The following is a 16,757-nucleotide window of genomic DNA, read 5'->3' as shown; positions in this document are numbered from 1 at the left end:
ACAGATCTAAAATGGGAAACGTGAGGGTGGGCATTGCACAGGCACTTTAAAATTTGATGCACCTTGTGTGCCTGGGTACTTTGAATTTAAATAAACATAAATACTTCTAAGTGTGGCGCTCAAATTACGGCAATGCACTTATAACATAAAGGTTGCCTTTGTTGTCTATGCTACATATATTCTTCCTTTAAGGCTATGTGATGCAATAGTCGGTGCTGATACAAGGGGGGTTTGAACTCCACCATTTTTAAACCCCTTTAGGGTGGCAAAACATGTTTACATCTGTTTTTCTTTTACACCCACATAAGTTATAAAGAAAAGGGGAGAGATAAATTTATTGCAGGAATAAGTAAAGTATTTCATTTCATTTGATATCAAAGTTAAAAGCTGTTAAAACTATTTAGTACTTGTTTTACTTTTTAAAAAGTGCTAATTATCTCTTCGAAAAAACATCATGCAGCAAAATCATTCTTTGCAATATTCAAAAGGTGCTGGAAACAATTTCTGATTGGTAAATGGCATTTTAGACTTTAATATCGGGTCAAAACATACCATGGCAACTCAACTTCGAGTGCTCTAGAATATTATCTCATGATAAAACAAACTTGAAGTATGAAATTATATGTATGGACATCCATGATTTTTTTCCTAAATCACTGAATAGTTTTCACTTCATTTTATAAACTGATCTATAATACTATGCATACTTATTTTTCAGATTCAGTTCCGGGACATGGCAGCAAAGAAAAAACGTGTTACAAGAAGTCGTTCACTGTCCCTCTCATCAACAGATAGTTATAGCTCAGGATCTTATACAGAAAGCTTCTCAGACGATGATGGGCTGACACCCAGAGAGAGATTGCAGGTATGAACCAGTTAGCATTTGTGAGCAAGAGGGATGAAGGGGATTGAGAAAGGAAGTGTTAAAATTATCAAATATGTGCTGTGGCAAGAAGCATGTTATTGTTGTATGTTTCTACAAGTTCTATGTTTCTACAAGTTCTAATATCATGAAATTCAATGCTAGTGGTATTATTCGATATTGATGAAAAATCATTAGTAATTCAATTATATACTGAATATAAACTGAAGACGTGGGTGTCATTTGAATTGAAATAAAACTATTTTACATGTTTCCATGCAGTTTTTCAACCAAAATCACAAATTACGTTTACTGTGAGCTGGCCTGAAACAACATGAATTGTGAAAATTATAGAAATTGTAATTTTGGTTACGCTAGTATCTTGGCCATCATGCACAAACTTTTTAATTTTGTTAGGTTCCTGTTCATACGTAGTACAAAAACATTGACCTACAGTTTCACCTTCCTTCAATCTGTCCATACCTGTATCTCAGTCATACATAGACTGATCACATTCAAACTTTACACATTTATCAAATGTTGTATCATACATGTGCATTTGTCTCATTCACTTTTAGACGTCCAAAAAACAATTATCAATTATTGAAAATCAATTATGCTAAGACAAAATCGGAATTCAGTCATGCATGGACATATTTTATTCAAACTTGATTTGTCCATTGGACATAATTGATCATATTTTTCCAGATTGGATACAAAATGGCCAACTAGTGGTCATTGTGATTTAACGCAGTTCCAGGACCATATCTCTAACATGCTGTAACCATTCATTTCAAACTTTATATATCACACATATGTATAAAGACTCATTGCATGAGCAAATTCAAGGCGATTGAATGAAAACCAATTAATGTTAAAATGCATCAAAATTAAGCATTTGCGTCAGCCCCAAACTGGATTTTGCTTGTGCATTGTTCATAATAGTCACTATCTCTTTATAATCATGTTAATTTGTTGTATGTTGATTATTATCTACAGGAAAATAGCAAAGGTTGTGGCGAGTTTTGTGTTAAGAATATTAATCAGGCAGAATTTGGAAGAAGAGAAATAGAAATTGCCGAACAAGGTAATGGTATTCTCTGATTTCTTGAATTTCTAGATGACAGGAAGAAATATTGCTTTCATTACTGTGTACCCTATGTTTTTTAACACCCTGCAATAACTGTTGACAAAATACTCGAATACTAGTAATATCATTCACTACAGAAGACCTTTTATTGAGTAACATTTCTTTAAAAAATAAACAACAATTTTCTTTTATTACACGGTTATAGAAATGCCTGGTTTGATGGCGCTGCGTAAGCGAGCAGAATCGGAAAAACCATTGAGTGGTGCAAAAATCACAGGGTGTACTCATATTACAGCTCAAGCAGCAGTAAGTTTGCTTTGTAACACATTTCTTTTTCAACAATTGTCTGTTATCATGGTGATGGTATTGGCGGAATGTACTTATTAAGTTCCAGTATACTAGAGGCTACCTTTCTTTATTTCTGAAGAGTTCCATATATACAATAACAAAATCATTCATGCTCAAATCATTGTTTTGTTGCATGAATTCGTGTTTCACTTGATTTTCTTACCAAGTTACCATGGTTACTCTTCTTTCAATGAGATCTGCACATATTTTGTTTAGCACTTTTGTGTTGTCAGACGTTCTAAAATAATAGCTTGCTCATTCCGGAAATATCTGTCATGTGACTGGAATTCCGCCTGTACTTGCATATCAACCTACGTTGGAGAGCGAGTGACGTTAAAAACTGATTGTCTACATCAAGTTTGTATATTCCATGTTTGTCCCATTAGAATCTTTTACATAAATACCCTGTCAAAATGACAGGCTTGTAAGCTTCAACAACTGACACTGTAAGCTTTTGAGCTGTTATGTGCTTCTAATAGAGCTTTGAAAATCACTGAAACTGAATTTTCGATAACCACAACTAATTATCTTTTGATCGAAACTTCTATTTGACATGTGTATCGATGTTGCTGTCGTAGAGAGCAGTAATCATTTCAACATCCTAAATGTATACCTAGAAACATTGCATTGTGGGTAATTGCTTTAATCTATAAGTTTATGGTACAGCAGGTAGTACGTTGCTGTTCCTTCATGAGACTAAGTTACAGGTCAGTAAACTTTACAGTCAGTCTGATGTGAATTTAAACAGCTAGCTTTCACCTAGACTTGGTGATAGTCATACTTACTTCAGATCAGTTCATTACCTTTGACAGTCACCTAATAAAACAGCCAACAATATGGTTGATTTCCCTAATGTCAGCAATGTGCTGGACTTGTACATCAGACTGACAGTCAAAAATAAACCTGGCTTTAAAGTCCTCTGTGGCTTGAATGCAAATCATTATTTATCATCTATCAACACTGTCTGTACATTGCATTATTTCTTTTTTACAGAAAAAATATCATCAAGGAAGTGCCGTGTAATAATTAAATTTGTGAAATTATTCTTAGTTGGGTCATCTTTTTGTCTGCCAATACTTTTAAACTTACACACAATGACTTTGTAAACCATTGTTTGTCAAATCCTAAATTCAGATTATCCCCATTGTAAACAAAAAGCCAAAAATATAATAGTTTAGTTCAGAGAGAATAAATACTGAAGAACTTCCTTGGTGATGATAAACAGATGAATCAATCTGTATGTGGGCTTGGCAATTCCACTTTCAATTGAGCTAAGTGTGTTACTGTCTCTTGGTTTTCCTTCTGCTTTGTTCTTGATGGTCTGCTGCAGGTCTTGATAGAAACCTTGGCTGCTCTCGGAGCCACCGTACGTTGGTGTGCGTGCAACATTTACTCAACACAGAATGAAGTGGCAGCTGCTTTAGCAGAAGCAGGTATGTGTATTGAGTATATCCAGAGTTTTATTTTCATTATTTTGAAATGTATATTCTGATCATGTGTTGCTCTTCAGTTGAATTAGTTTTGTTGGAACTAAATCTTTATCATATGCAACTACATCAGCTCAAAAATCGCGAAACTGACCTAGAAAAAGAGGTGAAGTGTGTAAAGTACCAGTCATAACCTGTGAAAGTATAGTATGTGTACATTAGGATGCATATTTAATATTGTTGTATATTTATTTGATTGGGGTCAAAAGAATGTGGTGTAGGTTGAACACTGCCAAATACTGCTGCCACTAAAACAAAAGGTCACTGCAAATATCACAGTTACTAGTATGATAATTCTTTGTATTTTGAAATTTTTATTAGTCCCCGTTCGGACGTAGTCCGAAAACGGGGACTTGTGTTTTGCCCTGTGTGCGTCCGTGCATCCGTGCGTCCGTGATCACCTGTATCTCAAACATGCATGGACCGATTAAGTTCAAACTTCACTCATACATCACACATTATATGGGACAAATGCACATGCATTTTTTTCATGATCCGATTAACGATAGCTGAATAGCGGCCATTTTAAGGCCGAAAATGCATCAAAATCGCATTTTTTCACCATTCCGGACCCGGATCTCAGTTATGCATGAACGGATTTTGTTCAAATTTGGTACATACATTAAACATAATAGGACCTTGATGCACGTCTTTTTTGGGGGGGATCGGGTTTGAAATGGCCGACTGGCGGCCATTTTGTTTTAAAGAATTCAGTTCTGGATCCGTATCCGAGACATGTCTGGATTGATCAAGTTCAAACTTCACACACACAAGGTACATCATGTCACAAATATGTATGTGCATTTGTTTCATGATCTCATTAACGATAGCCAAATGGCGGTCGCTTAAAGGCCGAAAATGCATTGAAACCGCACATTTTCACCATTCCGGACCTGGATCTCAGTTCGGCATGGACGGATTTTGTTCAAATTTGGTACATACATTAAACATAATAGGACCTTGATGCACGTCTTTTTTTTTCGGATCAAGTTCGAAATGGCCGACTGGCGGCCATTTTGTTTTAAAGAATTCAGTTCTGGATCCGTATACGAGACATGTCTGGATTGATCAAGTTCAAACTTCACACACACAAGGTACATCATGTCACAAATATGTATGTGCATTTGTTTCATGATCTCATTAACGATAGCCAAATGGCGGCCGCTTTAAGGCCGAAAATGCATTGAAATCGCACATTTTCACCATTCCGGACCTGGATCTCAGTTATGCATGGACGGATTTTGTTCAAATTTGGTACATACATTAATCATAATAGGACCTTGATGCACGTCTTTTTTTTTTCGGATCAAGTTCGAAATGGCCGACTGGCGGCCATTTTGTTTAAAGAATTCAGTTCTGGATCCGTATCCGAGACATGCCTGGATTGATCGAGTTCAAACTTCACACACACATGGTACATCATGTCACAAAGAGATATGTGCATTTGTTTCATGATCCGCTTAACAATAGCTGAATGATGGCCATTTTAAGGCTGAAAATGCATCAAAATCACATATTTTCACAATTCCGGAACCGGATCTCAGTCATGCATGGATGAATTTCGTTCAGATTTAGTACAATGTGTTGTACATATACAGGTGCATTTCGGTCATGATCTGCTTTGAATGTTTATGTCACTCAAATATGAACGGAACGGGGACGTGTCATTGACAATGACTTGTTTATTTCCACTGTGATAATATTCCTGTTGCATTCAAAGGAATGTTCTGTCCCGAATGCATTGCATATATGCTCATTAAATAAATTTCACACTCAGCTCAAATACTCTAAATGATATTTCATGTTTCTGTTCAAGGTTTTGCCATTTTTGCATGGAAAGGAGAATCTGAGGAAGACTTCTGGTGGTGTATAGAACAATGCATCTGTTCTAATGGCTTTGAGGCAAATATGGTATGTATAGCAATTTATCTCATCTTCATAGTGTTGTAATGTAGGGCAGATCAAAAACGGCATACATCCCATACTGCCAAACCTTTTTTTAGCTCCGCTGTCGACTTTGTCGAGCAGAGCTTATCAAATGAGTGATTGTCCGTCGTCGTCGTCGTCCGTGTCAATGTTTTACTTTTTCGACTTCTTCTTGAAAACTACAAGTCCAATTGAATTGATATTACATATATAGGTACTACATGTGGACGTCTCTCAGATTTGTTCATTTTGTAATGATATCTTTAATTCTCTAATTTTGGTAAATATTTTTGTCATTTTTGGTAAAAAGTGATATTTTTGACTTTTTGTTAAAAACCTCAAGTCCATTTGCTTTGATATTACATATATAGGTACTACATGTGGACCTCTCTCAGATTTGTTCATTTTCTAATGATATATTCTGTTCTTTAATTGCCATGTGCATTGCTAACAGTGGAGCTATCTCAGCCGACAGGCTGCTTGTTCATTTTTCCAAAGCTTTTGCCTTTCTATACAATCAGATAACTGCGGATTACGGTAAACATGGTCCGTATTTGCAATATCATTGCATGTTTTTTATTTAGAATAATTATTCAGTCTTTCAATAAAATCCAGTGGGAAAAAAAAGTCATATCAAAGAATTAATTTTCACAATATATGGTTCAATACAGCATATGTAAAATGTATTAATAACTCAATCTTCCCATGGGGTCTGAAAAAACTTGAAGTGGTACTCACAAAACCTTTCAATACAGTTCACAGTAGATGCAAGGAACACATTGTGATTCAGCACAGTTGCATATACTCAATGCTAATGTTGTTCAATGTTAAGAATATCAATTATTTTTTTATTTTTTCAGATTCTTGATGACGGTGGTGACGCTACTCACCTCATGTTCAAGAAATTTCCATCTATTTTCAAACAAATCAAGGGAATTGTTGAAGAGAGTGTTACTGGTGTACACAGACTGTATCAACTGTCGAAGACCGGTAAACTCACCATTCCTGCAATGAATGTCAATGATTCAGTTACCAAGGTAAAATATAATTACTACAGAATTCTATGGTTAGCTTCAGTCTGTTTGATCTTCACAGTCAGAGTGCATTGCAGTGTGGTAAATTTACTTAAAACTTCATAAAAGTTACTGTGATACAAAGAACTTGAGTTACAAAATTAATCTAGTATGGCCATAACCTCATATAATGCAGTTAAGGTAAAGGTGTAAATGATGTTAACTACCAATGGATCCTACTGAAATATACCTGTAGATGTTATATACGCTATACTGATACACCAACTGTGCTTTCATAACTTATTTTAGCCATATACAATGTACTATAAATGCTGCTATCTGCTTTAACATATCGTCTGATGATGCCATGAAGGCTTTCAGCAGTTGCGTTAACTCTTACCAAGTATAAACTGTCTACAATATAATTGAAATTTTTTATCTGTAGACAAAATTTGATACTCTTTACTCATGTCGAGAGTCTATCCTGGATGCCCTGAAGCGTACCACAGATGTCATGTTTGCAGGCAAACATGTGGTTGTGTGTGGTTATGGAGAAGTTGGTAAAGGCTGCAGTGCTGCATTAAAAGGACTTGGTGCCATCGTGCATGTCACAGAGATAGATCCTATCTGTGCCCTGCAGGCATGGTAAGCTGCTTCCCAAAGCACTAATATTGAAAATGAATATACAAATTGTTAAGTTTTCTGAACTAAGCTTTGTATAAGTTGAAAACATCTTTTCTGTATGGAAGGTTTTGCTGTACGTGAATGCTAACTTTGTACGGAACTATCCCGATTCTTTACAGTGATCATGATTTTTCAAGGTTCACAGTTGTGATGCAATACATATTCAAATTTATCGTAAACAATGTACAGATGTTGAATACAGTGCATGGGATATGGAATCAAACATGGCGTGTCCACACCAATTGTGGTGCTTAACTTTCACAGAACAGTTATAAACAACATGTAATCTTGCTTGTTTTCTGCAGCATGGAAGGTTTTCGTGTAGTGCGTCTTGAAGAGGTCATTAAATACATGGATGTCATCATCACATGTACTGGTAAGTTATTATAATTTTACACATGAGTATTTTGTTTGAATTAAAGTGCCTGTAAAACACTGATGTCTGAAAACATTTAGTGCTATATAAATATTATTAGTTTACCGTATTCAACCGCCTTAGCGCCCAGTGTCCTAAACACACCCCCTTCGGAAAAGAGAGCAAATGAGGACGATATTATGACTTGGGGGGGGGGCAAAATTACAAAATTAGTTGCATCGTCATTGGCTTTTACGATGAAGAAACAGAAATGGTCACCAAAAATATGCACATTCTATTACAATATCAATTACGTACCACCCAAATTTACAAGGTTAAAAATAGTCTGTTTGAACACAGCCGAGGTCAAAATCTTCATTATCTTTATTGTCGAATGTGTTGGATCGCACACAAATTCTTGATGAAAAGCATTTTCTGCCTTGATGTTTTCTTGCACAATTTGACTGGCAACAAAGTCTTTTATTAACCAATTAGAATGCTGTGTTGTACTGATGCAATTCTTCGAAAATTTACACAGACTTTCTTGAAATGCAATGTGGAAGTGAATTATCGATGTCAGTGTACGATCTGTTGGAATTGATTTTGGCGAATAAACTGCATGATTTATTTCAAAAACTGGTAACTAGCAATTTTTGATAGGCAAACTGAATATGGCATAAAGTATTAACTGCATTTCACTTTCTTTAATAGGTCATTGTCGAATAATTACCGTAGTCTTCGCATTCACAACAGATTCACAGCGGTCGATATCCACGCTGGATCATAAAAACGATTACCAGTATTTGGAAAAGTTAAACAATGATCAAAGACCATGTTTTATGATTAAACAGTTAAATTAGGGGCATTTTGAAAGAGATGGGCGCTTAGCCGAACGTGAACCCAAACCTTTCAAACTATAGATGTGTGGCAGTAATAATAATTATTCAATTTGCTTTGAGGCACTTCTTAAATTATAACCTTTCTTTCATAAACACAAGAAAATGAGCAAGACTGTTAAACTTTGAGTAAACATAGTTGTCATTCAGTGATCTGATTCATGAATTCACAGTTTAATCACTTGACCATACGTTATATTTGGTGCATAAGATAGATAATAATACTAATAAAAGACCACTGATAAATCATTTTTATCTCCTAGGTAATAAGAATGTTGTAACTCGTCAGCATCTTGATAGAGTGAAAAATGGTTGTATTGTTTGCAACATGGGCCATTCAAATACAGAAATTGATGTGGTAAGTCATTTCAGTTTATATGTATGGAATTATCACAACGACTTCTTGTAATTTGCATTGTCATCATTGAATGATGAACTGTGAATTCTTTGCAAGTAATTTGTTTTCATGTAAACAAATTAAACAAATTAAGCTGTTCTATTGCTCTCATTGCTTGGTTCATCTATGCATGCAGCATGTATGATGGAGTGAGGTGTAAATGATGTTAACTACCAATGGATCCTACTGAAATATACCTGTAGATGTTATATACGCTATACTGATACACCAACTGTGCCTCCATAACTTGGCCTGGTCATGTCTAAAAAATCTAAAATATAATTTTGACTTTATTTACATCTTTAATCTCGTGTTATTACTGCAGCTTCTATTAGGAATTCTGCTTCTAATATAGATTTTATGGAATTGTACATTGTTGCTCACAAACTGAGTAATTGTCACTTGGACCAGATATGTTATAACATATTATGTAAAATACAAAATTTATTTGTTTATATCTGATCTTAATTGCATTGTAGGCTAGTTTACGTACTCCAGAATTGACGTGGGAAAGAGTTAGATCCCAGGTTGATCACATTATTTGGCCGGATGGGAAACGAATCATGCTATTAGCTGAGGTGAGTGCTCCATCTTTTCATATGTATGTTGATGGCAAAAAATCTTGCATCATGTTCAATGCTCTGCTAAATTAAACCAATTTTCAGACAAAAATATTACTTTTTACAAAAATCACAAAATGTCTATGGATGTATAATTCTTGTCAAAATCATGTCTGATGCGGCCATTTGCACGATTTAGCGAACTCTCACACTATGTGTGATTCAAATGCTCAAAATATGCAAGAATTCCAGTTGACCAGACCTTTTCAGAACTGGAGTTGACATATTGTTCTGCTTGGTCTTTTCACACTGTATTTTGAAAATGTTGAGTCGGTTTTCAGGAATGGAGCCTCCAGCAAAAAGTGAAATGTGACAATTAGGTAACTGATGAAACCAAACTATTACGGAAAACTTGTCCAATCATGAAAAACTGCATTCAAATGGATGATTACCAATGATACTGTAAAGTAAAGTAATGTAATTCTGACTTGAATGAAAGTTACTGCAGTGACACTCATTGAATGAAATGAAGTGAAAGAATTGAAAATATTGAAAACATAAACAGGGCAGGCAAGTTTTTAAAGCTCCCTGCCTTGTTGTCTGGAAAACCATTTTCACAAATAACAAACACTGATTAGATGTTGTTAGTCCCCGTTCGGACGTAGTCCGAAAACGAGGACTTATGTTTTACCCTGTGTGCGTTCGTGTGTCCGTGCATCCGTGATCACCTGTATCTCGAACATGCATGGACCGATTAAGTTCAAACTTCACTCATACATCACACATTATATGGGACATATGCACATCATTTTTTTCATGATCCGATTAATGATAGCCGAATAGCGGCCATTTTAAGGCCGAAAATGCATCAAAATTGCACATTTTCACCGTTCCGGACCTGGACTGGCGGCCATTTTGTTTTAAAGAATTCAGTTCTGGATCCGTATCTGAGACATGCCTGGATTGATCGAGTTCAAACTTCACACACACAAGGTACATCATGTCATAAATATGTATGTGCATTTGTTTCATGATCTCATTAACGATAGCCAAATGGCAGCCGCTTTAAAGCCGAAAATGCATTTTCACCATTTCGAACCCGGATTTCAGTTATCAGTTATGCATGGACGGATTTTGTTCAAATTTGGTACATACATTAATCATAATAGGACCTTGATGCACGTCATTTTTTTTTTCGGATCAAGTTCGAAATGGCCAACTGGTGGCTGAAAGTGGTCTGAGATTTCGGTCATGATCTGCTTTGAATGTATATGTCACTCAAATATGAACGGAACGGGGACATGTCATTGACAATGACTTGTTTTTTTTTAAATTGCAGGGTCGGCTTGTTAATCTCAGTTGTTCCAGCGTACCATCCTTTGTAGTATCTGTCACTTCCACAACACAGGCCCTTGCCCTTATAGAACTTTTTAATGCTCCTGGAGGAAGGTACAAACAAGATGTCTACTTGTTACCAAAGAAAATGGGTAAGTATTACTCTAGCATTTGTAATAACAGCCCAAATTAGATTTAACTTAGGTCTTGTGTCTAAGTAGTTTATAATTCTGTAAACTAATTTATTTTCACTGTTAGGAATTATCACTATTTTATGATTTAATACCGTTTGTGGAGATAATTTTTGTGATATTCCCTGTGACTCAGTGTCAGACCCACAGGGAATTTTCAAAATTTCACTGACTTGCGAAATTCACTAAACTAAAATTTGAAATTTGGATATTTAAATGTATTACCTATATGTTTATACATTTGGAGTAAATGCCAAGAATACATCAGACCACAACAATCGGCAATCACCAGATTATTAGGGCTGATAGATGACAATGTTTGCATTCGGGTGAATTTTGTCAGAAAAAAAAACAGATTACAAAGATAAAAATATTATTTCAATTTGTTGAAACCACATATTTGTAATAAAATGATGGCCAGAAAAAACTTGTGTTGGCCAGCTCAAACTTCTGCAAAAAAGATTTAAACAAAACACACAGATTTGTTAGGCTTTCTACCTTCAACAAGTCATTGAGGTATGCCCTCATTGATTCATCTATGCATGCAGCATGTGATGTTTACCTGATATGATGCAGTAAGGTGTAAATAATGTTAACTACCAATGGATCCTACTGAAATATATCTGTAGATGTTATATACGCTATACTGATACACTAACTGTGCTTTCATAACTTGGCCTGGCCATGTCTAAAATATCTAAAATATAATTTTGACTTTATTTATATCTTCAGACAAAAAATCTCTTTACTTGTGTTCAGGATCAATCTAGGATGCCCTGAAGCATACCACTGATGTCATGGCAACATGTTTTTGTACAGTTTGTATGTGGTTATTACTGTAAAATCTGCATATCAGCTTCTATTAAAATGGTACAAAGCAATAGAGGGAATGTGGCTTCTATTAGAGTACACAAGAGTAATGGTGAAATTTTGGTTCAATTTGCTGAAACCACATATTTGTAATAACATTCTGGCCAGAAAAACTTGTGTTGGCCAGCTCAAACTTCTGCAAAATAGATGTAAAATCACACAGATTTGTCAAGCTTTCTACCTTCAACAAGTCATTGAGGTATGCCCTCATACATTCCACTTCAGATAAAACTTGTTGAAAAACAGCACCCAATCACAAGATTTGATTGGTGGAATGAGACTAGTAGTTTAGGTGATGGGATTTTGTTATCAGAAAGCGCCATCTGGTGGCAGTTCAGTCAATTTGAGCAACTGCTTTGTCTGTTCACATTCATTAAGATGATACTTAACTTTTAGTAAGGCCAGAATTAATTGGTTGCGTTCTCTTTGGATTTTAGATGAATATGTAGCATCATTACATTTACCAGCATTTGATGCACATCTCACAGAGTTGGCAGATTCTCAAGCAAGATATTTAGGTCTAAACAAAGCAGGACCGTTTAAACCAAACTATTACAGGTAAGTGTATAAGGCTTTCCATATTCATAGTGCAAAAACAGAACAACTCTAGATTACATTAAAATGACGTGATATCCTGAAATCAACTAGTCTGTATCAGAAATACTTGTATTATACTTGTTCAAATTAGTTTTTGGTCCACTGGCTGATAGGAATAGTAGAAATGTAATCTGCCACTAATTTTTTAATTCCCTTTGTTTCAGGTATTGAAGTAAAAGTTACTGATCTGAAGTACCTTCTAAAGAAAAATACAAAAATACAAAAAAAGTGGACCACATGTTGTAAAAAATTAAAAACTAAAATGTCCTTTGTTCATAAAAGCAAAAAAAAAAGAAAGCCAAAAAAAAATTGGTTGTAAAAAAAAATGTGTAACTTGGTAAGATAGATCATTGTTCAAAATTTGAAATGTTGTTGTAAATAAAACCCACACTTTAATATCATTTTGTAAATCCAAGTTACATGTGTATACATATTTTAATGTCCCTTCAAAAGAACCAAAACATCTGGCTACCGACTTGCCATGTTTTTTTTACATACAACCAATAAAATCATATGCAATTGAATGGAATTTTCAGATTGATGATAAAGCACAAAAGTTGATGTAGATAATTATTTTAACCCCACTCTTAACAGGCAAAAATTGTCTATGATGAACAGAATTAAGTGCCGCAATTTGTATACTGTGAAATACTTTATTTTCGCTGCAACAGCTTTTTGGGTGTTTTGTATGAAATTTATTTTCACTGATTTTTGACGAGTTGAATGTGAGACATAGGAAAAAATTGTATTTGCTGGATTTTAATTTCACTGAAACATACCTTCAAAGAAAATAGCGAAAATAAATTCCAAGCGAAAATAAAGTATTCTACAGTAGTTTGTGATAGTGTGCTAGTAAGATCATGGTGCCTCATTTTGTGTCATACAAATTATCGGTGAACTGCTTCCTGGAATGGTTTACTTAACACATCGCCTGCTAATGTGTTTTTCCCCCCATTCATTCTGGCCATCTGTGGAGACTTCCAGCTGCTAATGCATTATCAATATACTACTTTAAAACTTATTTTCCATAATGCTTTTCGACTGATATTATTTATAGTCTACCCAGAATCAGTAAACTTTGTAATTTCATTTTTAGAAGTTGTTTCAGTTTTGTTGCATAAAACTTATTCTTACACTCTAGTTTTATAAATTGCCAGTCTTCTTACAAGCATATTCCCTTCAATAATATGGTATCAATCAATTAAAACAAAAAACAAATGTGAAACCCCCCCCCCTTTTTTTTTTTAATCTTGCTTGAGGATATATTTTTTAATTTTCCAAATCAGAGATAAAGATTGTCAAGGGTAGAATAATCTGTTATTACAAAAAACGGTGCTTCTGTTTTCCGTAATTTCTAGAAATGCTCATTTATTTATTCTTTCATGGTGTACCTACCTCTAATTGGTTCTTACAACTGAATAAATCCAATCATATTATTGTGTACATGAATTGCTACAAATTAATTGCATTCCATATTATCTTGATTTATATATGTAACCATGAACTGTTTAACATAATGTTGTACAAGATGATTTTCACCCTACTTTATGTAAAACCCTCCTCATTATCACAAACTGCAGATTGTACATCCATTGGTTTGTATATCATGTATAAGCACTCATAAACCCTAATCTTCATAATTTGTACTGAGTGAATCGTTAATTTATGACCATTTTTTGACATACACCTGTCTTTCACATAAGCAGGATGCACTATATAATTAAAAAAAAATGTACAGTAGGATTGATATTGTTTACAGGTGGTGTTAACAAATTCAGGTGATCAGGAAAATTTGCTATCTCCCAACAATTTCTGTTGCAGCATTGAAATGTTCTTGGGAACATTATCAATGGTGCTTGAAATTAAAATTAAAAATTTGCATATCGTATTTTGTGGTTTGGCAAGGATTCTTATAATTTGAAATGTTATGCTTGCTATCAAATATAATTCAAAGTATTCAAACACAACATTCAATAATTGACCACCATCATCAATTCACGCAATAATTTTGCATGAAATCTTAATTATTTCAAAACTAAATCGCATGATATTCCTTGATAAGAGATATTAGTTGAGTATCGGTATACAAAAAACGTTTTCCTATCTGCATCTGTAGTTTTTTTTCATCACCTTCTTGCAACATGTCCTTAAATTCTCACAACTTGTTCAGTTAATGAGAAATAAATGAATAATTGCAGATAAATTTTTAACTTGTGTTCCCAATATTACTGACTTAAAGAACCTCAGTGAAATATTCATTGCTACAAACACTTTCCTAACTCTTGAAAGTTAGTTTTACTGTAAATTAAATCTGTTCACAGTATATAGGAAAGAGGCAAGCCTGGGCTCAGAATAATCCAAACATTTAGCATATTAAAGCGGGGGAGTCGTCACCTGTGCATTCGTCAGATGGCCATAGCGTGTCAATGTTTACAAACAAGCATCTACCCATGACCCTTTGTATTTTTTGTGTGTGTGTTATCATCGCTTAGGACTTGATTCGCGCAGGTGACAACCCTCTCGCTTTATTTTTTGTCTTGCTTGTAACAGTATCCAGGTTATGTTTATAGCATATTTCTGTTTGTATAATTTAGAGTCTATTTTCCTCGAGACACCAGTTTTAAACGTGTACACTCATTGTCCGAGAAATGTAATTATGGTTAGCTGTTGGTCATAAATTTGCAAAAAATACCATCACAAATATTGTCTCATTGTAATTATGGGGAATACCCACCCCAGTATTTTACTTTCCATGCTTTATATTAGATTCGACCAGCCCACTGTATAGTATTTGAATGTATTTGCAAAGTTAATATCCACACCAAGGTCTTGATCTAAGCACATAGATTCTTGGCTACTTGTTGTATGACAGTTCATGTAATGTTGAATGTGAAAATACTGTGTATACATACTTTTATTGAGCAAGCAACTTTGTATCACTGATCTCTTGCATCATGGGAAAAGGTTTGACAGACGAAAACAAATTGACAACGAACTTTTAAAAATTGTTGGCTAAAACACAATATTGTATTTCCTCTGTTATAAGCGCATCTTTGATGAAAGAACACAACTGAAAATCGCATACTAGGAATACAAGATCATTAAAATATAACTCATTTTGATCAGACACAAATCTGTCATTTACGTAAGTGTATGCGCTACCAATGGAGCAAATATGGTATTTAGAATTGCAGACATAATTGAACTTGTATTTCAATATATTCCCTGCATCTTTGCAAGACCTATCCTGCAAAACAATGTGTATTATAAAATAGCAAATGTATTGACCCTGGCAGTCTAAAGTCACCATAGTGACCACTGCAGAATCAGTGTTTGAGATATCTAGATTTAATCACAATATGATAACTTGCTCGTTATTCAAGGTGTTCAGCAAATATACTCTGAAATGCTTCTCTGAGACAGTGCTGTACATAATTCTAAATCTCTGTAGAGGTTTGCAATATGTTTTGTGGATGTCAAAATATATTTCTGCATGGAGTTGACAATTTTACTGAAATTAAGTCTAGCTTAAATAAAAATAGTTCTCTACAATAATCTTCTCTAGTGGAACAAATACTATCGCTGTTTTTGTGGAAAACAATTTTAAAAATTTTTCCTGTATTTGTTCATAGACCATACAATAGGCCGAAGGGTCTATGATATGTTGATACAGTCTATTTCATTTGCAAATAAAACAAAATTCTGAAATGACATTATTAGCAGTTAATATTTATTCAATTACATGTATGTGTTAAATGTAAAAGGTCTGTACTGGGCTGTGTGGGTATATTGTGCTAGGTGCCACTACTCTTGGGTCTAGTGTGTGCCCTGGACTGGATACAACTGAATATCTCTTATGGGTTCATTGTGTGTACTGGGCTGGGTGCCACTACTCTTGGGTCTAGTGTGTGCCCTGGACTGGGTACAACTGAATATCTTTTATGGGTATATTGTGTGCACTGGGCTGGGTACCACTGCATACCTAGTATGGGTTCATTGTGTGTACTGGGCTGGGTACCACTGCATACCTAGTATGGGTTCATTGTGTGTACTGGGCTGGGTGTCACTACATACCTCTTGGGTATATTGTGTGCACTGCACTGGGCTATGTACCACTACATACCTTTTATGGGTAAATTGCATGTA

The 16,757-nt window shown here is 34.8% G+C and overlaps 1 protein-coding gene across 2 annotated transcripts in view; it reads left to right on the top strand.

The window, feature by feature from the left end:
- Nucleotides 1–16,322, top strand: part of LOC100372547 (S-adenosylhomocysteine hydrolase-like protein 1) — a 54,132-nt gene extending 37,810 nt beyond the window's left edge. For both annotated transcript variants that reach the window (XM_085497159.1, XM_006823768.3), the window contains 13 exons: nt 719–865; nt 1,862–1,949; nt 2,158–2,258; nt 3,631–3,733; nt 5,604–5,698; nt 6,574–6,750; nt 7,172–7,371; nt 7,716–7,786; nt 8,925–9,019; nt 9,538–9,636; nt 10,958–11,105; nt 12,452–12,572; nt 12,776–16,322. In XM_085497159.1, coding sequence (XP_085353285.1) covers nt 719–865; nt 1,862–1,949; nt 2,158–2,258; nt 3,631–3,733; nt 5,604–5,698; nt 6,574–6,750; nt 7,172–7,371; nt 7,716–7,786; nt 8,925–9,019; nt 9,538–9,636; nt 10,958–11,105; nt 12,452–12,572; nt 12,776–12,782 — 1,452 coding nt within the window. In that variant the 3' untranslated portion in view covers nt 12,783–16,322. The remainder of the gene's footprint in view (nt 1–718; nt 866–1,861; nt 1,950–2,157; nt 2,259–3,630; nt 3,734–5,603; nt 5,699–6,573; nt 6,751–7,171; nt 7,372–7,715; nt 7,787–8,924; nt 9,020–9,537; nt 9,637–10,957; nt 11,106–12,451; nt 12,573–12,775) is intronic.
- The last annotated feature ends 435 nt before the right edge of the window (nt 16,323–16,757 follow it).

This window comes from Saccoglossus kowalevskii, chromosome 3 (assembly GCF_978046115.1).
Source record: "Saccoglossus kowalevskii chromosome 3, keSacKowa6.1, whole genome shotgun sequence".
Classification (NCBI taxonomy): Eukaryota; Metazoa; Hemichordata; class Enteropneusta; family Harrimaniidae; genus Saccoglossus; species Saccoglossus kowalevskii.
The sequence above is the reverse complement of the archived record's forward strand: the minus strand, read 5'-3'. Positions and strand labels throughout refer to the sequence as shown.